This window comes from Budorcas taxicolor, chromosome 8 (genome assembly GCF_023091745.1).
Source record: "Budorcas taxicolor isolate Tak-1 chromosome 8, Takin1.1, whole genome shotgun sequence".
NCBI lineage: Eukaryota > Metazoa > Chordata > Mammalia > Artiodactyla > Bovidae > Budorcas > Budorcas taxicolor.
In genome coordinates this window covers 26,390,409-26,413,952 of record NC_068917.1, presented here as the reverse complement: position 1 = coordinate 26,413,952, position 23,544 = coordinate 26,390,409, and the positions used below count along the sequence as shown (strand labels likewise).

Genomic DNA, 23,544 nt, shown 5'->3' with positions numbered 1-23,544 from the left:
TGTTACAAGACTACCGTGGACATGATTACCAAGGACCTGCCAGAAAAATTTCACAGACTATCAGTGTTTATCAAAAACGACAGTGACAACAACTACAAACTCCTGAGCCTTTGTGAGGGACTCACGCAATACTTCCAGCATAGTTGAAACTGAGTTAATAGTTTTGTTTCGAAGAGCCTCCTGCTAAGACTTTATTGGAATAAAATAATCTAAGAATGAAATGGCAAATCCAGTTTTCAAAACCTAATATGTCAGATTCCAAACTGCTTATCTAGACTGTGACGCCTGTGCCCACTGCATGCACTGAGCCCTCACTTAATTTCCTAGTTTATTTCTAACACAAGATGCACCCTTGTTGTTTCATACCTCAATGTGACAAACCTCTTATTTCCATTAGTTCACATCTACCTCCAAATTCTAGATAAGCTGAGCAATTTACAACATATCTGATTATTTTGTATAATAAGCAAAATGAAATTATCAACTGGTAGTTATTACTGACAGTCTAAATGTGATCGACAAAATAATAATTCTAATAATTATAAAATAATCATATTTAACTGTCCAAGATGATTCATATAGATTGTGCAATGAATCCTCACCATAAATTGGGGATACATGATGGACAAGATCCTTATGAGTTTTGACTCCAGCAGGGGATTGAGTTAGAAACATTTCAGTGAATCCTCTGTAGAAAACACCAAGCTGATGGCTCTTGTGACTGTAATTAAAAAAAATACTTAATGCTTTTGAGAGGGTAACAGACAGGAAAACTGGGGGTCTCCAAACAGAGGAAACAGGCTGCAAGTGTGAGACATTTTTAATCTCTTTACTCTTGCCTGGAAAATCCCATGGTTGGAGGAGCCTGGAAGGCTGCAGTCCATGGGGTCGCTAAGTCGGACATGACTGAGCAACTTCACTTTCACTTTTCACTTTCATGCATTGGAGAAGGAAATGGCAACCCACTCCAGTACTCTTGCCTGGAAAATCCCATGGACAGAGAAGCCTGGTAGACTGCAGTCCATGGGATCGCAAAGACTCAGGCATGACTGAGCGACTTCACTTCTCTATACAAATTTAAAAAGAGATTTCTCTTAAAATTCTGTGTTGCCATAATGACACCTGGTTCCACCCGAACTTAACCTTTCCCAAACCTTGAGCTAACCAATGCACTTTTCTTCTGGAAATGTTTGTCTTAAGCTGTTAATGTACTGTGTATTTACCCTAGACTCTGTGTTTAAGTCAGTTCCACCCAAAGGCTCAGAACCGACTTGACAAACCAGTATGTTATACTCATACACTGTTCTCCTAATCTGTGTTAATGAAACTGTATATTTGTTTGGAAATCTGCCTTTCTTCAAGATTCACGTCCATCATTTTGTGGCCGAGGATGACTCACCTGGTGCCAATGTTGTCTCAATGCATGTTGTGGGTGAGGGGCCCGGTGCCATTCTCTGAGTTTTGAGACATTTCCATTCTCTAATTAGCAGACTGCTAGTAGCTATATAACATCTGGCGGAAGAGTAGCATGGGGCACTCTTACTACCCCCTTCTGATGTCTATGTCAGAAGCTTTCTCTATCTCTTTTACACTTTAATAAAACTTTATTACACAAAAGTGCTGAGCGATCAAGCCTCGTCACTGGCCCTGGATTAAATTCTCCTCCGGAGGCCAAGAATCCTGGTGTCTTTCGTGGTTCAGCAACAAACTTTTGCTTCCAAATTATATGAATTTGGCAAATGACCAAAAGAATAGAAGACGACCTATGCTAACGGGTGAAATGTGAGGGATGGAGCAGAGCCTCCCCGTTGCCATCAGCAGGGAGACCAGGAGTGCAGAAATTCAGCACTTCACCTGAGCCTCTCTGAAGCAGTTCAGGTCCTGCACTTAACTCCGGAGCCCTCCAAACTCCTTTTGCTGCGCCCCAGCGGCCGGGAGGGGGCGCCCGATCTCTCAGTAACTGACAGACCCGCACCGCCCACCCAGCGGGCCCGCCTGCAGGGCTGCCCCCTGGGGCATCAGATCCACGGGGAGAACTCGCGGGTGGCCGTGGGCAGGAGCCGCGACGGGAGCGAGGCGCCGCCGGGGCCCAGGGAGAGCTTGGGGCCGCGGGAACAGAGAGGAAACTTCCTTTTCGGGCCCACTGCCCAGGCGAGCTTTGCGCCGCGTCGCTCAGAGCCTTTGATTTCTGCACCTCCAAATTCTAGATAAGCTACCATTGCGTCCATCCTCCCCTTCCTGGGAGAAGATTTTAGCCAGAGCGGTTCACACTGGTGCCCTTGAATGCCGCGATTGACGGCTGGAAATCACAGCATGTTGTGGTATGTTTTCAGATTCAGGGTTGTTTTGGAGTGAGTGAAAGTCATTCAGTCGTGTCTGACTCTTGGCGACCCCGTGGACTATACAGTCCATGGAATTCTCCAGGCCAGAATACTGAAGTGGGTAGCCTTTTCCTTCTCCAGGAGATCTTCCCAATTCAGGGACTGAACCCAGGTCCCCTCATTGCAGGCAGATCTTGACCAGCCGAGCCACAAGGGAAGCCCTTGTTTATGGGGCAAAGGAGTAATTCAGGGAAAGGGGAAAGGTATCTACAATCTGGATGGGAATCTACTAGATATTGGGACCCTCCAGTGGGAAGACTTGGGGACAAAACTGAGACTTCAAAAGAAGCTCCTTAGTACAGGGAAAATTTTTTCATTGAACATTAATAGAAATGGTTAATTTCTCCTGTCATGTTCATTGGTTGGAAAATGTTTTAAAATGTATAAGTCTTCAACTCACATCAAATTCAAATATTTTCTTTATGCCACAACAATATTTAACTTCCTGGCTTTAATGGAAGCAAAATCATCAATAATGTTTTCAATATTACTTTTTGGTATCTCTCTCTTCATCTGAGCGAAAGCCATATTTGACAAACTTATGAACCAGTAACTGTTTTGAATAGCTCATTTCAATTTACAAAATCCTTTTTTCCTCTCATTTCTTTTAACCAAAGGTCATCTATTAAACTTTTTTTTTAGTCAGTTTTTCATTGGAGAGTTTCATGAACTTTTTCAAAATGTCTTCTCATGTGGATACGTTGTTTAAAAGTTGCAATTACAATGCTTCTGATTTCAGCATAATGTGTACTCAGTAGACACCAACTGTGAAATAGGCAGTTGGATATATAATTCCAGCATGCGTCTTTGGAAGACATCATCATCAGGATAGATTTTTAAAGGCCTGAAAACTAGAGCAGGTCATGACCTAGTTCATCAGTTTGGACAGAAGACAGTTCTGGGCTTTGAACACAGGAAAACCACAAACTTCTTGGTCACAAATGACATTCAGACTGGATACCAGCCAGATGGCAGGAGTGCAGTGTGAGTGTGCAGCCTGGGATCTGGTTGAGAACCTTGCAATCTGTGTGTCTTCTAGCTGGAGATCACGGAGTTTGAACGAAAATGAGTCATGAGCTCCTTTACCTGGGTAAAGAGACAGTGCAAGAGCAGTGGGTGCATTCTCTACGGATCAGAAATTCACAGAGGCGGCCTGCACTTCCAGTGGATATGATGGGGAAAGGCTGCCGTCTGTTCTAGTGCAGTGGTCTTAAAACTAACGTCTCAGCTCCACAGCTCTTCTCCTCAACGCTACTCAGTGATGCTGGGGCTCTAGTTCCTTCCAGGACATTTCTCCTTTGCCTGCAGATTGTTTTTCTTTCCCATGCCAGTTCCAAGGGTGGACTAGAAGGCTGGAAGGAATTTTCTGTTTTCCTGACTGGAGTATGACTGATAACAACCGCCATCAATTAGGAAAAGGAAAACTAATGGTTGCTGCTAGATGCTATGTGTCACCAGTCAGATGGGCAAAAACTAAAAAAGATGATAAGACCCTGTTTTGGTCAAGGTGTGAGAACATATAAGAGCTTCTATGGTCTTGAATATGGATTAATGTAGCCATTGTTATCATGGACAGTTGGCAGTATGCATGTGCAAGATTTATGTGTTGACAAATAATATTGAGTTCATGCCCCTTATTCAGAGAAAGACTCTCACTAGGGTACGACACCTGCATTCACTTGTAGCAGTCTCTCCTCTAAAGGCACTAATTTCCGAGAAGGAACAACTCTAGGAGGTGACCCTGCCAGCACTTAGGGACTGGAGTCTTTATGGAAAACAACTAGGATCAAACCCAGGACAGCTCAGGGATGGAGAGCAGAACCTCACACTGCATGGCCCTTGCTCTTTTCTTCCTGCCTGTGCCTTGCTGCTGAAAGACGGAAACCCAACAGAGAGTTGAGAAGGTGATTTTAGAACTATGTTAAAAAGTAGTACAGGACTACTCATACTAAAGAACAAGAAACATTATTAATGAGTAATGTGTGTGATTCTCTGCAGTCCTAGGAGATCTCTCTGATTTCCCTATTATTCATTTTTATAGTAGATCAAAGCATTTTCTACTAATCCTTCTTTTTCAAAGAATTTCTATGACTTCCTAGACTGCTTCTAGAAGGCTGAAACACAGAAATTGGAATTGTCTTCAGCATTGAGCACAGAAGAGTTCACAACTAAATTGTGAAACTAGCACCCAAGTTAAATATTTTACCAAGGACCAGCATCTTTCCAGTGTTGCCTTTCAGTCACTGCCTCAGGCCAGCTGTCCTCTCTGTTCCCTGTGGGCAGCTACTCTGGGACTCATGTCCTGATCATTTCTGCCAGGCACACTGTTATGCTTCTTGTAATATGGGCCCATTGATCCTAACAGTAACCCTGTGAAAAACTACTGTTATTTTCCACATGTTAAAGAAGAGGATCAGGACAGCATGCGTGCCTGCGTGCATGCTAGGCTGGTTCAGAGGTGTCCAACTCCTGTGACACATGGACAGTAGCCCACCAGGCTCCTCTGTCCATGGGATTTTCAAGAAAGAATACTGGAGGGGGTTGCAATTTCCTTCTCCTTAGTGTTTGTGATATTTTGCAGGGTCACACTGCTATTAAATAGCAGAGCTGCATTCAAAGGTTTTGAAACTTCTAGAGCTCTCCTTTCACTTGTGCTCTCTTCCAGTGATTTCCACTCAGAGAAACTTTGAAGCCAGAAACCATCACAGAACAGAGCTCCTGTGTTGGAGGCAGTGAAGATAGAGTGTAAGGGAGTGGATTTGTTCAGTAAAGCAGGACCGAGGAGAAGGTGGGAGGAAGAGTAACAGGAGTCAGGCTCAGCCACTCAGCACCACATGTTCGCAGCTTCCCTGGAGGAGGGGAGTCCTCCCCCCACATACTGACACCAACTATTCTCTGTTGATTGGGTATAAACTAGTTATACTTGTGACTTCAGGACTACTCATTTACCACCGTTTCAGAGACTCCTTTCTACCTTTTTTTTTTCTTGGAGGGGTGGAATGGAGGGCTGCACTCCGTAGCTTGCATAATCCATGGCACCTGAGCTTCTATACTGGAAGCGTGTGGTCGAAACCACTGGACTGCCAGGGAATTCCAGTAATTCCACCTTTTGACAATCAAGTCCTGAGAAGTAATAGAACCATTCCATAGTATAAATGGACAAATGCTATTCCACAATAGGTTTATGTAGACAAAATAAAGATTTAGGCCTTCAGAATGAAGAAACAAGTTTTCCCTCATAAGAATTTAATAAAAACAAATTAGAAGATTAAGGAAATGAACATGTTTTCTAAATTTTATTACAATGTAAACAAAAATTTTAAATGAAAATATAAATATGATGAGATAAACTAATAAATGAAAATAAAGAAACATATAAATAACATCAGGGCAGTCATCGCTATGCACAGATTCCCGTGCAGCTGAATAATCTTTATACCTACTTGCTTATTACTACTGAGAAAGAATTTATTGACTTATTCAATAAATATTTTGGCTAAAGCAGAATTCAGAGTCTCTTAAATGACCACAGTTGGGAGTGATGTGGCGTCTTAGTCAGTGAGAGTCATGTCAAGGTGAGTTCAGGTCTCCATCCATCATCTTAACCTTTCTTGCAAGCTGGCTGATGAAGAGAAGGATCTCATGATTTCCAGTCTGACGATTTCCCAGGCGCAGTCGCTGTATTCCTTCTCCTTCAGATAGACATGGATGCCCTGGAAGTACCTCTTCACAGCCAGGGTGGGGCCCGTCCTTCCCAGGGAAGAGTCTTCCTCTCCCATCACCTGCCCCAGGCAGGCCTCCAGGTGGTCCAGCTGCTGATGGAGTCCAGTGCGGAGCTGCTCCAGGAGGGTGGTGTTCCAGGCAGCAGAGGCGCGCTCTGTGTGGAAGAGGTTGAAGCTCTGCTGGAGCATCTCGTGGAGCACAGAGATGGCCTGGGCCTCCTGGAGCTGGCCGCCCTCCACCATCTCCTGGGGGAAAGCGAAGTCTTTTCTGTCCTGCAGACAGTAGTGAGGGGAGAGTCTCCTCATTTGGCCCAGGATCCTGAGGTTCTGGCTGCCAACCAGCATGTGGTTCTGAGACAGATCACAGCCCAGGGATTCTTCCGGGCCGTAGCTGACCAGCACCAGGGCCATGAGTAGAGAGAGCACGAAGGCCATGGGGAAGATGCAGCTGCTGCTGGGCTGGCTGAGACGGCGTCTGGGTGAACCTTGAGGTAGGTTCTCTGATGCCATGCTTTCTAAGCGAGGCCATTAAATAGGGAACATGATACTTTTCATTTTCTAGTCATTTCTATACACTTTTACTTCCTAATTTGGTTTTCTGTTATGTATTCTGAATATGGTCAAAGAAATTGTCATCTATTTAAACTACTAATTTTACCTTTTCCCAGTAACTTCAGATGTGCTTATCCAAACGGATAGTCATCATCAGATGAGAAAGGTCTTTGTCTTATGTTAGAATTGAAGTGCATTTGTGATTACACACATCATTGCTCCCTGTCTCTCATGCATAAATGTTCCTCTCCTCTTTTCCGGGAACACACCTGTAGCACTCATCTTGCGCTCTGTTTCCCCTCTCACTCTGCCTAGGAAGCCAGGCCCCTCAGCCCTGTGGTTTCCGTATTTATTTAGGGATTTAGCAGATCACTGGCTCCTGATCTCACTGAAACAAAGGATGGGTTTTCCTTAGTGTTTGATATAAAGAGCAGGCTGATTATTATCAGTCCATGAGCTCACCCCACGTTTTTCTTCCTTCTAGAACACGTTCCTGCAGGTCCATGTGGCTGTGTTTTAGGGAACCACAAGGTCAGGGCCATTACAGACATCACCCTTTCTTTCTACCATTTTCTTGCTGGAGACCTGTCGTCCTCCACAGCCTGGGCCAATACCCCCAACAGACTCCTGGTTCTTCTCAGGGAACATGGGTGAGGAGTCTCTAAATCCAGGATAATTGTATTTTCCCAGCAGCACCTCACTCACAAGGGAGAGATCACATGGAGCCTCCTCTGTCCTCTGGAGTGACTGAGTCCCCTTCCTCACCTGCTGGACTCCCTCCCTGCAGACAGGCTCACCACATCCTGCGGCCTCAAAATCTCCTTTCTGTGGAGGGCTTGTTGATTTGTTGGGAGAATAAATTCTCTTCCTGAACCCCATCCTCTCTCTTGGAGTGTTTCTGTGAAGGACCCTAGTTCTCGGTGGTGACCTCCTCTTCTCCTGACCCCAAGTGTCCAAAACATCAGCAGTGCTCAGATGCTGAGAGCAAAAGTGTGCTTGTGTAAAATAAGTTGGTGAAGGAATTTCCAACTGCAATCATTTTGCTTTTAGTAGATAAATAATATCTACTTTGCCAAGTACAGTTATTATTCAACTCTTTTACTTAAACTGTTCAACACTTGTTCTGGACTCTGTTTCTGAGCTGGAGGAAGGAGATTCAGTGCTGGGGTTGTCTCTTGTTGGAAGCTTGTGTCACAGAATCTAGTGAGTTACAGTCGTTTGTTCAGGCCGTTGATTCCACCCGGCATCTCTGTTCCTCTGTCTCTGTCTCCTCTGAGAAAGCAGGGCGGTGAGACCCCAGCCTACAGATGAGGAGCAATAGCCTTCTTTCCTTGAGTGTAATGTTTCACTTAAACTTTTATATTCATTTAGTGACTTATTGGACAGGATTCGTCTCTCTGCTCCTTCTCTGGTTGTAATTCATGATGAGGCGAGAGCAAGAAAGGGAAGGAAAGAAAGCCCAAGGGGCTGCATCACTTTCAAGAGGTTAGATTTTTTTGTTTCTCTTTGCAATTTTGCTAGAAAGTAAAATTCCACAGCTGTTTTGTGGGCAACCAGAAAATAAGGGTAAGTCTTAATGTCATGAATATGAAAGAAAGAAAGGGGCTTTCCCTGACACAGTGATATATTCTGGGTTAGCAAACTTCAGTGCAGCATAGCTGGGGCCTAGGCTGTGGCAGAGGGGAAGGATCAGGTCAATATGAACAACAGAAAAGCTGGGACAAGGCTGCTTCTGACAGAAGCTCAAGGAAGGCCAAGTCCTGAGTCCGTGGACTGCCCTCAGCTTTGTAAGACCATCCACCTGATTTTTCTTTCCTTTAATCCATTTGTGGTCTGTATAAGGGTAGAAGGAAGAAGTCACACGCACCAGCTCATGGGAGACAGGCAGTCAGAACCCCAGTGCTAGAACACTGATCCTCTCTCATAGGGTCAAGGACACCAGCCTTGCTGAGCATCTGTGATAAATCCACCTGGGCAATAAGAGGTTGCTTTGAAAAAACTAGAATGAAAGGGAATGAAATGATTCAAAAGATCCTGATCTTAATCTTGGTAAAAAATAATTATGTTCTTAAAAATGATAACTGAATTTTATTGATTGTATGCCTTATCTCCCTAATATCCCACCTTGTGATATGATCACATTGATGTGATGGGTTTCTTTGGGTTTTTTAAGAATTTTAAATGCATTTATTTGGCTGTGCCAGGCCTTGGTGGCGACATGCTGGATCTTCCATATTCCTTGCTGCAGATAGGATCTTCACTTGTGGCATGGCAAGTCTTGGTTGTGGCCTGTAGGATCTAGTTCCCTGACCAGGAACAAAACATCGAACTTCTAGGAGAGTGGACAACTTTCCTAGAATCTCCTCCTCAGCAAAGAACTTCAAGTGCTGTAGGATTTCTCTCCATTATGTACAAGGCCCTGCTCAAAAGGGAGGAAACTTGGGCTCCTGGGCTCGTCACCATCCTGCAGGCATTCCCTCTCCTAGAATGAACACTTAGGGATTTAACATGCAGACCCTTGCCTGTGTTAAGGAACTTGCCCTCAAAGCTTCTCTTGGTTGGACTGAGAGTGGTTATATTGATATGAAAGACTGCTACCATTCATGAAGTTCCACATTTTCAGGCTAATTTGCGAACTTTTCATTATTTGAATTAAAGGGTGTCCTCTGTGACTGCTACTAAAGTTGTCTCGATGTTTTAGAAGACGAAAGGAAAGTCTGGTGTCGGCTGCACTCAGGAGCCCCAGACTGTGAGAGTAGAGCTTCCTGCTGCTCCCCGTCCCTCCTCTTCATCAGCTCTGAGTACTGGCCCTCAGCTGCTCTGAGCACGTGCTGCCTCCTTCCTCCTCTTCCTGCCTCCAAAGTCTTCTCCCCTGCTCCCAGGAGGGCAGTCATCATCCCTTCCTGACACTCCTGGAATCCTCATCGCCGAGCACATTGTCACATATGTGTGTGTGTTCAGCACACTTTGGTCAGAGAATGAAGAGAACACTACGAATTAACCCATGTTCATCATTATGCCACTATTATCTGTAGACCACCAGAAAACAGGAGCTATAGACCTGTAAATAACTGAACAATTCAAACCTCATATATTAGGCCCTTAGAAAGGAAATGCAGAGAGATGTGGCAATTTAAAAATTGGTGCAATTTAAAAACTGTCACAGAGGACTATGGAGTCACACCTCTCAGTTCTCTTTTGGACTAAAGAAGAGAGATGGAGCCTCAGGTTTTTCTTTCAAGCTGAGTTGACTCATGTAGATGAATATCTCCTTTTGGATTGAGACTTTTCCATGAGTATATTTCACTTCCAGTGTAGTAACACAAAAGAAGCATTGAAACCGTGACATTCTCTGATGCCCAGAATAGAAGGGAAAAGTTTTTCAGTGGAGACAAAATTGAGAAAAGTGCAGAAAGTGACAATTCTGACCTATTTAAAGATCTTATCTGGGGGGAAGGTGCGGGGAACAGCTGGATAAAGGCTGGCACAGCCCAACATCTGCAACATCACCAAGCTCACCAGATGCCAACCCCTTCCCTGATGACAGAGAGGGTGATGTTCTCCAGCCCTGGAGAATGGTGATCATCACCATTGCCACCCTCTGAGAGACCAGGAATCCCCCAAAATCAGCACTTGAGTGAAATTCAGTCCCACAGCTCCAGCTCAGCAAGATGCTCAAATCTGCCTTTCCTGCACCCCAGCGACTGGGAGGGCACCACAGCACTCCCTGTAACAGAGCAACTGACCCTGCTCTCCCATCAGACCTGTCCAGGTCCAGTGCCTCGAACTCCAGCACCACATCCACCAGGAGAACCGGGGAGTCCCTGTAGGCAGGAGCCTCCAGCTGAGCTAGGTGCTTCTGGGGCCCAGGGAGCACGTGGGGGCCCCAGGAGCAGTGAGGAACCTTCGTTTTGGGGCCAGACTGCCCGGGGGCGCTTTGCAGGGGTTTCGCTTAGAACTTGATTTCTGCACCTGCCCCTGATTCCATCCTCCCCTTCCTGGGAAGAGGTTTTACCCAGAGCGGTTTACACTGATGCCTGTTTATGCTGCCACTGAGGGCTGGCAATCTGAGCATGTTGTGGTATGTTTTCAGATTCTGGGTTGTTTCTGGGGAAAAAGACTCATTTGGGGAAAGGGGAAAGGCATCCACATTCTGGACAGTAATTTAGATATTGGGACCATCCAGTGGGGAGACTTGAGGACAAGACAGAGACTTACAGGAGCCCCTGGGGAAAGGGGAAGGGATTTTATTTAATATAAATGGTTAATTTCTCCTGCAACGGTCAAGTAGTTGGAAATATTTTAAAAGGTACAAAGAAGTCTGAAACTCACACCGAGTCTAAATATTCCTTATGCCAAAACAAAACTTTAAGTTCCTGGCTTCATTGGAAGCAAAATCATCTGTAAAGTTCTCAAAATTACTTCTTTGTTCATCTCAGTTCAATTGAGGGAAAGCCATATTTGAGAAATTTATGACCCAGTAGCTACCTTAAATAATTAATCTCAATTTTCAAAGTCTTTTTTCTTCTCATTTCCTTTATCTAAGGATCTTACGTTAAGCTTTCAAATTTATCCACAGTTTGCATTGGAGAGTTTTATTAACTTTTTTAAACGGTCATTTCGTATAGATAAGTTGCTTTAAAATTCATAATCAAGATGTGTTTTATTTCAGCATAATGTAGATTTTCACTTAATATACGATTTTCTACCTAATAAGCATCTTATATGCCAAATGCACTGACTGCATGTTGATTTGATGCCCACTAAATATCGCGGTGTGCTTGGTACAGTCATGTGAGTATTTTATTTGCTAGTAAAATTTCAAAATGTGTAGATATGCTGTGTATAATACGAGAAAAGATTAACTTACTCTAACTTGCAGAGGTAGAGCTTTTGCATTAACAACTGAGTTGAGCAAGCCGCAGATATGGCATAATCATCTTTGGGGTAGACGTGAGATAATGGTGAAACTTACTATACACCGGTCACAGTAACAACTCTCACAGCTGTTTAATGTGTCCATGATGCTTTATATCATCTACTCATTTAAGATACTTTTATAAGTTGTTATATTAATATCATATAGAGTACAGAACATGAGATGGTATATTGAATGGCGTACAATATTCTCATTATCCCTATTTTGATTTTAATTGGAGAAAAATTCCTTTACCATGTTGTGCTGGTTTCTGCTGTACAACAATGTAAACCAGCTCTAAGTACACATGTATCCACTCTCATATCCTTATTTTAAAGCTGAGAAAACTGTAGCATAGAACAGAAAAATCGACTGGACTAAATGATTCAGGAACTTGAGGGAAAACTAAAGAGAATGCCCAGTATAACAAATATACTGGTCACCTGAGAAGACAAGAGTAACCCACAGAAAATAAAAACAAAAAATGTAGAAAGATTGTCGTTTTCAAAGTTTAACTGGTAAAACTCTTTTAAGCTTATCATTGTTACACTTACACTTTTATTGACAACTCTGAGGACCAGCAGTATCCTACCATTGTGCAGGATGCTGGGTGGGAATAGGAAATGGAGACATGCTCCTGCTCTGGGGAGTCAATTCCTCCCCATTTAAGGGGCTCTCAGTTAGAAGATCCTGATGGAGGATGTGTGAAGGGGAGCGGTGTTTAAAATGAAAAGAAAGACTTTGATCTTGAAAAGTACAGATGATAGGAAATTCTTAAAATAATAAAAGTTGAAATATGGTGAATGATATGTATAAATTGGTGGGATCTTTGTTGATCAATTTTTATAAACGATCCCACTTGTTACTGTGGGAAACTGGATATACCTCAATAACAATATTTTCTGTGCAGCGGATTGACATATTGATTTTTAAAATCTTTCTTAGAAAATCATACTATTTGAAGACAGACAACATACCTATTTCCAGCAGTTAACCACCTGCTCAAATCTCAGCCACACGTACGTCCATGGTGGTGAATAAAAGATCGGGTGGGTGTGCATGAGATAGTTCAGCATATTTCAAATGGTCAAATATCAAAATTTTGGCTTAGCTTCTGGTTCAAGATGGCAGAGTAGAAGGACATGCACTTATCTCCTCACGCAAGAGCAACGAAATTGCAACTAGCTGTTGAACAGTCATCCAGAGGAGGACTCTGAAGCCCGCCGAAAAAGATGTCCCACGTTCAAACACAAAGAAGAAACTACAACGAGACGCAGGAGGCGCTCAAGCACAATAAAAATAAATGCCATACCTGCCAGATGGGAAACCAACAAACTGGGAAACAATAATACCAGAAAAGTTCTCCCACTGTTGGGAAGGTTCTGAGCCTCATGTCATGCTTGCAAGCCTGCAAAGGGACTGGGAATCCCCAGGCAATCTGACTCTGAAGGCCAGTGGGATTTGATTACAGGACTTCCACAGGACGGGGGGAGAGACTCCTCTTGCAGGCGACAAACAAAATCTTGCATGCACCAAGACCCAGGGGAAGGGAGCAGTGACCCCACAGGAGACTGAACCAGACCTACCTCCTAAAGTTGGAGTCTCCTATGGAAGTGAGGTTCAGAAGTGGCTTGCCCTGGCGACAAGCAATCCTGGAAGGTGGCCCTTGGTGTAAGTCTCCTTGGAGGTTGCCGAAAATCAAGCACTTCATTCATTAATAGTGTTTCTCACTTCTTTCGTATGAGAAGAGGTAAAACTGGCTTCTGAACCATTTGTTGGGTTTTGTTCTTTCAGTAGCAAAACAAAGGCTCCAGGAGGTGACATTGCCAGCAAATATGGACAAGGGATTTTATGGGAAAGAGAGCTAGGATGCAACCTGGGACAGCCCAGAACTGGAAATCGGAACCATACCCTTCACAGCTCCCGCTCTTTCCTTCCTGCCTCTGCTTGTGTTTGATTATCGGCACTGATGTGCGATCTCTATTCTTTCCCTATTATCGTATTTATGTTAGATCAAGTATTTTCTACAAATTCATCTTTCTCAAAGAGTTTTCATGGGAATGGATTTGGGAGAATGGCCTTGTAACAGGTATACTATCATGTAAGACTCGAATCACCAGTCTATGTCCGACGCAGGATACAGCATGCTGGGGCTGGTGCACGGTGATGACCCAGAGAGATGTTAAGGGGAGGGAGGTGGGAGGGGATTCAAGTTTGGGAACGCATGTACACCCGTGGTGGATTCATGTCAATGTATGGCAAAACCAATACAGTATTGTAAAAAAATAAGAAGAAGTATGAAACCCAGAAATTTGGAATTCTCTTCAGCATACAGCAAAGGAAGTTTCTCACACTGAAAGCACTCTGAAACTAGCACCCAAGATGAAAAGAAAATACCTTTGTCGGGGGCCAGCACCTTTCCATGCTGCCCTGCAGGCGCTGTCTCAGGGCGGCTGTCCTGTCTCCTCCCTGAGGGCAGCCACTCCGTGCTTCTCACGGTCCTGATGATTTCGGCCAGGAGCGCGTGATGCCTCTTGTGTGATACGGACTCACTGAATCCAAACAGTAATTGTATGAAAAGCACTCTTATTGTCCCCATATTAAAGATGAGGAAACTGACCTGTTGTGTTTGTGAGATTTTTCAGGGTTGCACTGTTGGTAAATAGCAGAGCTGGGATTCAGAGGTTTTGGAATTTCTAGAACTCTCCTCTCACTTGGGCTCTCTTCCTGGGGCTTCCACTCTGACTACACCATGCAGCTAGAAACCAGCACAGAACAGAGCTCGTGTGTGGAGGCAGTGAAGTTACTGTGGAAGGGAGTGAATTGCTCAGTAAGGCAGTCCTGAGGAGAAGGCTGGAGAGAGAGTAACAGGAGTCAGGAGCAGCCAGTCAGCAGGGTGTGTCCTCAGCTTTCCCGCAGGAGGTGACTGCTTCCCTCAGATATGTACATCAACCAGTCTTTAACGAGTGGGGATAAATTAGTTACGCCTGTGACATCGAGACTAGCCATTTTCTACAATTCATAATCTCCTTTCTACCTTTTTTCTTTTTGGCACCCTCCACAGCTTATAGGATCTTAGTTCCTCAACCAAGGCTCCCTGGAGGAAAAACTCAGAGTCCTAAGAACTGCACCACAGAAGATTCTCAGAATTCTACCTTTTGACAGACATTTGTTAGAAAGTGATAGAACTGTTTCACCGTATGAAGTGAACAAATACCATTTTGTGATAGGTATTTGAAGACAAAATAAGGATTTAGGTTTTCAAAATAAAAACTCAAGAAATTTATCTTGATAACTATTTAATAAATAAACCAAATAACAATTTTAATAAAATAGAGAAATATATCTTCTAAATTTTAATACAATGTAAACATACATATTTTTATATGAAAATATAACTATGATGAGATAAAATATTCCATTATTTAAATAAATAAAGAATAAATAAATAACATCAGGGAGGTCATCGCTTATGGATTGATACGCCTGCAGTTGATTTCTTTTATATCTACGTGCTTATTACTATGGACATGTATTTGCTGAGTGAATTCAACAAATTTGGTGGCTAAAGCAGAATTCAGAGTCTTCTGAAATGACCCCAGGTGAGTTTCCAAGGATGACGGGGCATCTTCATCAGAAAGGGTCATGTCAAGGCGAGCTCAGGTCTCCATCCATCATTCTTAACCTTTCTTGCAAGCTGACTGATGAAGACAAGGATCTCATGATTTCCACTCTGACGGTTTCCCAGGCACAGTCGCTGTATTCCTTCTCTTGCAGGTAGACACGGATGCCCTGGAAGTACCTCTTTACAGCCAGGGTGGGGCCCGTCCTTCCCAGGGCAGAGTCTTCCTCTCCCATCACCTGCCCCAGGCAGGCGTCCAGGTCATCCAGCTGTTGATGGAGTCCAGTGCGGAGCTGCTCCAGGAGGGTGGTGTCCCAGGCAGCAGAGGAGCTCTCTGTGTGGAAGAGGTTGAAGCTCTGCTGGAGCATCTCGTGGAGCACAGAGATGGCCTGGGCCTCCTGGAGCTGGCCGCCCTCCACCATCTCCTGGGGAAAAGCGAAGTCTTTTCTGTCCTGCAGACAGAAGCGAGGGGAGAGTCTCCTCATTTGGCCCAGGAGCCTGAGGTTCTTCCTGCCAATGAGAACATGGTTCTGAGACAGGTCACAGCCCAGGGATCCTCCCGGGCCGTAGCTGACCAGCACCAGGGCCATGAGTAGAGAGAGCACGAAGTCCATGGGGAAGACGCAGCTGCTGATGTACTGGCTGAGACGGTGTCTGGTGGAACCTTGAGGTAGGTTCTCTGATGCCAGGCTTTCTAAGCAAGGCCATTAAATAGGGAACATGGTAATTTTCATTTTCTAATCATTTCTATGCACTTTTACTTCCTTTTTTGGTTTTCTGTTATGTATTCTCAAGACAGTCAAAGAAATGTTCTTCCTTCTAGACTATTAATTTTGCCTTTCCCTAGTCACTTCAGATGTGCCCATCCAAATGGATGTTTTTCAATCAAATGAGAAAGGTCTTTCTCTTAAGTCAGAATTGATGGACATTTATAATTACACACGTTATTGCCCTTTATCTCTCATGCAAAAGTGTTGCTCTCCTCTCATCCAAGAACGTATTTTTGGCTTGCTCTGAAGCTCCATTTTTCTCTCTTAGGTTCCTTAGGAAGCCTGGCTCTGTCTGCTCTATGGATTCCGTATATAAGGGATTTACCAGATCAGTCTGGCGGTTAAGCTCTTGGAAACAAATGATGAGTTTTCTTTAGTGTTTGATTTAGAGAAGAGGCTGATTATTACCAGTCCTTGAAGTCCTCCCACATTTCTCTTCCTTCTAGAACAGGTTCCTGCAGATCCCTGCCCTTCAGGGAACCATGAGGGCAGGACTATTACAGACATCACCCTTCTTTCCACCATTTTCTTACTGGAGACCTGTCGTCCTCCACAGACTGGGCCAATACCCCCACCAGAATCCTGGTTCTTCTCGGGGAACATGGGTGAGGAGACTCTACATCCAGGATAATTGTATTTTCCCAGCAGCACCTCACTCACAAGGGAGAGATCACATGGAGCCACCCCTGTCTCTGGAGTGACAGAGTCCCCTTGTTCACCTGCTGGACTCTCTCCCTCCCTGAGGGCAGGCTCACCACATCCTGAGGACTCGAAAAGCTCCTTTCTGTGGAGGGCTTATTGACTGGTTGGGAAAATAAATTGTCTTCCGGAAACCCCAACCTCTCCCCTGGAGTTTTTGTGTGAAGGACCCTAGTGCTCAGTGGTGACCTCTTCTTCTCCTGACCCGTGTCCCCAGGTGTCTAAAGTGTCAGCAGTGCTCAGATGCTGAGGGCAAAAGTGTGTTTGTGCAAGTTAGTGGAGGAGTTTCCAACTGCAATTATTTTCCTTTTAGTAGATAAATAATATTTACTTTGTCAGGTATAGGTTTTATTGTTCAACTCTTTTACTTAAACTCTTCAACACTTGTTCTGCTCAGAGTTTCTGAGGTGGAGGAAGGAGACTCAGTGATGGGGTTGTCTCTTATTGGAAGCTTATGTCTCAGAATCTAATGAGATTCGGTCATTGATTCAGGCAGTTGATTCTACTGGGCATCTCTGTTCCTCTGTTTCTGTCTCCTCTGAGATTGCAGGACAGTGAGATCCGGGGCACTAGATCAGAAGAAATAGCCTTCTTTCTTTACTTGAGTGTAATTTTTCATTTAAACAGTTTATATACACACTTAGTGACTTACTGGAGAATGTTGGTATTCCTGCCTCTGCTCTGGTTCTATTTCATGATGAGGTGAGAACAAGAGAGGGAAGTAAAGAAGCCAGAGAGGTTGCATCTCTTTCACTTTCAAGACGTTAGATTTCTTTTTTGTTTCTCTTTGCAACTTTCCTAGAAAGTAAACTTCCACAGTTGTTTTGTGGGCAAGAAGAAAACAAGGGAAAGTCTCAATGTCCTGATATGAAAGAAGGGAAGGGGTTTTCCCCTGAGGTAATGATGTATTATTCTGAGTTAGCAAACTGCAGTGCAGCACAGCTGGGGAGCAGGCTGTGGCAGAGGGGAAGGATGAGGCCAACGTGAACAACAGAAAGACTGGGACAGGGCTGCTTCTTACAGAAGCTCAATGAAGGCCAAGTCCTGGGTCAGTTGTCTGCCCTCAGCTTTGTAAGACCAGCTAGCTGATTTTCCTTTCCTTTAATCCACATGTCATCAGTATAAGCGGAGAAGGAAGAGACACGGGCACTCAGAACCCCATTTGCTAGAACACAAACCCTTTCTGGCAGGGTTTAGGAGACCAGCCTTGCCTAGCATCTGTGTAGTTGATAAATCCATTTGGGTAATGAGAAGATGCTTCGAAAAAACTAGAATGACAGGGAATGAAATGATTCCAAAAGATCCTGATCTTAATCTGGGTAACAGTAAAATTATGATATTAAAAGTAATAGCTAATTTTATTGATTACTAAAATTAAAAGACGCTTACTCCTTGGAAGGAAAGTTATGAGCAACCTAGATAGCATATTGAAAAGCAGAGACATGACTTTGTCAACAAATGACCGTCTAGTCAAGGCTATGGTTTTTCCAGTTGTCATGTATGGATGTGAGAGTTGGACTGTGAAGACAGCTGAGCGCCGAAGAATTGATACTTTTGAACTGTGGTGTTGGAGAAGACTCTTGTGAGTCCCATGGCCTGCAAGGAGATCCAACCAGTCCATTCTAAAGGAGATCATTCCTGGGTGTTCTTTGGAAGGAATGATGCTAAAGCTGAAACTCCAGTACTTTGGCCACCTCATGTGAAGAGTTGACTCATTGGAAAAGACTCTGATGCTGGGAGGGATTGGGGGCAGGAGGAGAAGGGGACGACAGAGGATGAGATGGCTGGATGGCATCACCGACTCGATGGACATGAGTTTGAGTGACCTCCGGGAGTTGGTGATGGAAAGGGAGGCCTGGTGTGCTGCAGTTCATTGGGTCACAAAGAGTCGGACACGACTGAGCGACTGAACTGAACTGAGCTGTACCCTAACAATCTCCCTAATATTCCAGTTTGTGATATGATCATATTGATGGGTTGGGTTTCTGTGGGTTTTTAAAATTTTTTTTAAATATTTATTTTATGTGCTTATTTGGCTGGGCCAGGTCTTATTTGAAGCATGCTGGATCTTGGATCTTCCTTGCTTCGTGCAGGATTTTTACTTGGGCCATGGGAAGTCTTGCTTGCCACGTGCAGGATCTAGTTCCCTGACCAGAGATCCAACTCAGGCTCCCTGCTGTGGGAGCATGGAGTCCTGGCCACTGGACCGTCAGGGAGTCTCGAGGGGTAGGGTTTCGATATATGAATTTGGGGAACACACACACATTCAGTCTGTGACATGGTAATAAGAAGATACCAACGTATTGTGTTTATGGCAAGGATTCCTTAGGATATATTTCATTCTTGGTATTTATTGGAGGAGAAAGAACACATTCCCTGATGCTACCCTCACTTTCTATGGCATATCCATCCTGGATTGTTTACTCATTAAATGTTATAAATGGTATACTGTGAACCTAATTACCAAGGACCTACCAGGCTTCCCTGGTGGCTCAGATGGTAAAGAATCTGCCTGCAATGCAGGAGACCAGGGTTCAATCCCTGAGTCGGGAAGATCCCCTGGAGAAGGAAATGGTAACCCACTCCAGTATTCTTGCTTGGAGAATTCCATGGGCAGAGGAGCCTGACAGGCTACAGTTCACGCGGTCACCAAATGTCAGACTTGACTGAGCCACTAATACTTTCACCAGACAAATTCCCCAGACACTCAGTCTTCATCAAAAATGACAGTGACAACAGCCACAAATTCCTCAGCCTCTAAAGGGACTCACTTAATCCTTCCAACATAGTGAAATGAGTTAATATTCTCCTTTCCAAGAGCCCCCTGCTAAGACTTTATGTGAATGAACTAATCTAATAATGAATGTCAGATTCCAAACTCCCTATCCACAGCATAAACACCTGAGCACACTGCATGTACTGAACTCTCACTTATTTCCCTCTTTTGCTTCTAACACAAGCTGTCCCTTTGTTGTTTCATACCTCAATGTTACAAATCTCTTATTTCCATTAATGTCTCCCTCCAAATTCTCGATAAGCTGAGCAATTTACAAAGTATCCTGATTATTTTGTATAAGAAGCAAACTGAAATTATCAAGTGGTAGTTATTACTGAGAGTCTAACTGTGCTTGACAAAATTAATAATTCTAATAATTATAAAATAATCGCATTTAACTGTCCAAGATGACTCATAGATTGTTAAGTGATCCTCACCATAAAATTGAGATACATGATGGACAAGATCCTTGAGAGTGATGACTCCTGCTCAGATTGGATTACAAACGATTCAGTGAATCCTCTGTAGAAAACTCCAAGCTGATGGTACTTGTGGCTCTAGGTAAAGCATACTTGCTGCTACCAAATTACCTGAATATGGGAAATGACTGGAAGAATAGAAGACGACGTCTGGACAGAAATCTGCCTGATACTGTGACCCTCCAGTGGGAAGGAAGACTTGGGGACAAGACCGAGACTTAAAGGCGCCCCAAGGGAAAAAGAAAATTATTTCATTCACTATTAATATAAAAGGTAAATTTCTCCTGTAATGTTAATTGTCTGAAAAATCTTTTAAATATATATACATCTTAAACTCACATCAAGTTGAAATATTTTCCTTATGCCACAACAGTACCTGTAAGTTGCTGGCTTTAATGGAAGCAAAATCATCAGTAATGTTTTCAGAATTGCTACTTCGTATATATCTCTCTTCGCTGAGGGAATGCCATATTTGACAAATTATGACCCAGTCAATTCTGCTCCCTGTGGGCAGCTACTCTGGGACTCACTGTCCTGATTATCTGTGCCAAGCACACTTTTATGCTTCTTGTAATATAGACTTATTGATCCAAATAGCAGTCCTATGAAAAACTACAATTATTTTCCCCATATTTGAGAAGAAGATCAAGACAGAATGCATGCCTGCGTGCATGCTAAGTTGTTTCAGACAGGTCCAGCTCCTGTGACCCATGGACTGTAGCCCACCAGGCTCCTCTGTCCATGGGATTTTCAAGAAAGAATAATGGAGGGGGTTGCAATCTCCATCTCCTCAGTGTTTGTGATATTTTGCAGGGTCACACTGCTGTTAAATAGCAGAGCTGCAATTCAAAGTTTTCGAAACTTCTAGAGCTCTCCTTTCACTTGTGCTCTCTTCCAGTGATTTCCACTCAGAGAAACTTTGAAGCCAGAAACCATCACAGAACAGAGCTCCTGTGTTGGAGGCAGTGAAGATAGAGTGTAAGGGAGTGGATTGTTCAGTAAAGCAGGACCGAGGAGAAGGCGGGAGGAAGAGTAACAGGAGTCAGGCTCAGCCACTCAGCACCACATGTTCGCAGCTTCCCTGGAGGACGGGAGTCCTCCCCCCACATACTGACACCAACCATTCTCTGTTGATCGGGTATAAACTAGTTATACTTGTGACTTCAGGACTACTCATTTACCCCCGTTTCAGAGACTCCTTTGTACCTGTTTCTTTTGGGTGGAGGGGGCTGCACTCCACAGCTTACAGGATCTTAGTTCCCTGACCAGGTATCCATGGCACCTCTGCGTCTCACACTGGAAGCATGGAGTCCATTCCACTGGACTGCCAGGGATCCAGAAATTCTACCTTTTGACAATCATTTCCTGAAAAGTGATACAACTATTCTGTAGTATAAATGGACAAATGCTATTCTATGATAGGTTTATGTAGACCAAATAAGTATTTAATTTTTCATAATGAAAACAGTAATTACTTTCATAAGAAATTAATAAATAAAACAAATTAGAAGATTAAGGAAATGAACATATTTTCTAAATTTTATTACAATGCAGAAAAACATTTTTACATGAAAATATAAATATGATGAGATAAAATAAATACATAAATACACATAAATAACATCAGGGCAGTCATCCCTTACGGACTGATCCCTGTGCAGTTGAATACTTTTTATATCTACTTGCTTATTGCTACTGAGAAAGTACTATTGATTGAATTCAGGAAACATGGTGGCTAAAGCAGAAATCAGAGTCTTCTAAAATGACTTCAGGGGAGCGTACAAGGGTGATGTGGCATCTTAGTCACTGAGAGTCATATCAAGATGAGTTTAGGCCTCCGTCCATCATTCTTAACCTTTCTTACAAGCTGGCTGATGAAGACAAGGATCTCATGATTTCCACTCTGACGGTTTCCCAGGCGCAGTCGCTGTATCCCTTCTCTTGCAGGTAGACATGGATGCCCTGGAAGTACCTCTTCACAGCCAGGGTGGGGCCCGTCCTTCCCAGGGCAGAGTCTTCCTCTCCCATCACCTGCCCCAGGCAGGTGTCCAGGTGGTCCAGCTGCTGATGGAGTCCAGTGCGGAGCTGCTCCAGGAGGGTGGTGTCCCAGGCAGCAGAGGAGCGCTCTGTGTGGAAGAGGTTGAAGCTCTGCTGGAGCATCTCGTGGAGCACAGAGATGGCCTGGGCCTCCTGGAGCTGGTCACCCTCCACCATCTCCTGGGGAAAAGCGAAGTCTTTTCTGTCTTGCAGACAGAAGCGAGGGGAGATTCTCCTCATTTCGCCCAGGAGTCTGAGGTTCTTCCTGCCAAACAGCACATGGTTCTGAGACAGGTCACAGCCCAGGGATCCTCCCGGGCCGTAGCTGACCAGCACCAGGGCCATGAGTAGAGAGAGCACGAAGGCCATGGGGAAGATGTGGCTGCTGCTGGGCTGGCTGAGACAGCGTCTGGTGGAACCTTGAGGTAGGTTCTCTGATGCCATGCTTTCTAAGAGAGGCCATTAAATAGTGAACATGGTAATTTTCATTTTCTAATTATTTTAATACACTTTCACTTCCTTTTTTGATTTTCATTTATGTATTCACAATATGATCAAAGAACATGTCATCAGTTTAAAGTATTAATTTTACCTATTTCCCAATAATTTCAAATGTACCCATCTGATTGTATATGTCAATTAAATGAGAATGTTTTTATTATTTATCACTTTTATTTACACTGTTCAGCATTTTCTGCTCAGAGTTTCAGAGCTGGAGGAAGGACATTCAGTGATGGTGTGTCTCACTGGAAACTTATGTCACAGAATCTAGTGAGTTTCAGTCATTCATTCAGGCAGTTGCTTCCACTGGGCGTCTCTGTTCCTCTGTCTCTTTCTTCTTGTGAGAACGAAGGACGGTGAGAACCAGGCTACTCATTCAGGTAATACTATAGTATTGAATGAAAGGTTATTTAGAAAATAATCTGTTAATGAAATGGTATTTTTAACAGTAATATCGGAATGGTTTTTACTTGTTTAGGACCCTAATCTTCAAGAAGGTTTCCAAACCTCTCAATGTCCTTTAAACGTTCCCTGAGGGGCTTCCCTGGTGGCTCAGTGGTGAGGAGTCCACCCGCCAACAGGACCCCATGCGGTCCTAGAGGATGCGCGTGCTGCAGGACAGTGAGCCCGGGGGCACAGCTCCTGCCCTGTGCTCTAGACCCCGGGCCCTCACCACCGAAGCCAAGTGCACTGGAGCCTGTGCTCCCCAACAAGAGAGGCCCCACAGTGAGAAGCCTGCGCCCCACAACTAGAGAGGACCCACCTCTGCCACAACTAGAGAGAAGTCCGTGCGGCAGTGAAGACACAGCACAGTGAGAAATGAATAAATGAATAAAATTATTTCAAAAGTCCCTCTGACTTTACGTATAGCTACTGAGTGCGGTATGTCCCAACTGGAAAGAAGAAAAAGGTGATTGATCCATCAATGTCCTGAAGATTGCCTACATTAAATACATGAATTTCCACAAAGATCTTTGTTACTTTGAGAAATTGTATTCTTCCAGTGTTCACTTTACTAACATATGTCCTGGGGGAAAGCTCTGTCCCGCTGTTGCTAAATGTATTAAATGTATTAAAAGCCCTGCAG

General features: G+C 43.9%; 2 protein-coding genes and 1 pseudogene across 2 annotated transcripts; all 3 read right to left on the bottom strand.

Moving 5' to 3' along the window:
* Positions 1 to 5,977: 5,977 nt before the first annotated feature.
* On the bottom strand, positions 5,978 to 6,613 carry LOC128052294 (interferon omega-1-like). Its single transcript, XM_052644802.1, has one exon. It carries the CDS (start codon positions 6,611 to 6,613, stop codon positions 5,978 to 5,980), a length of 636 nt encoding a protein of 211 aa, XP_052500762.1.
* An 8,608-nt stretch (positions 6,614 to 15,221) lies between these two features.
* On the bottom strand, positions 15,222 to 15,903 carry LOC128052247 (interferon omega-1-like; annotated as a pseudogene).
* A 5,876-nt stretch (positions 15,904 to 21,779) lies between these two features.
* Positions 21,780 to 22,400, bottom strand: LOC128052292 (interferon omega-1-like). The gene has a single exon (XM_052644801.1). It carries the CDS (start codon positions 22,398 to 22,400, stop codon positions 21,780 to 21,782), a length of 621 nt encoding a protein of 206 aa, XP_052500761.1.
* Between the last annotated feature and the right edge of the window lie 1,144 nt (positions 22,401 to 23,544).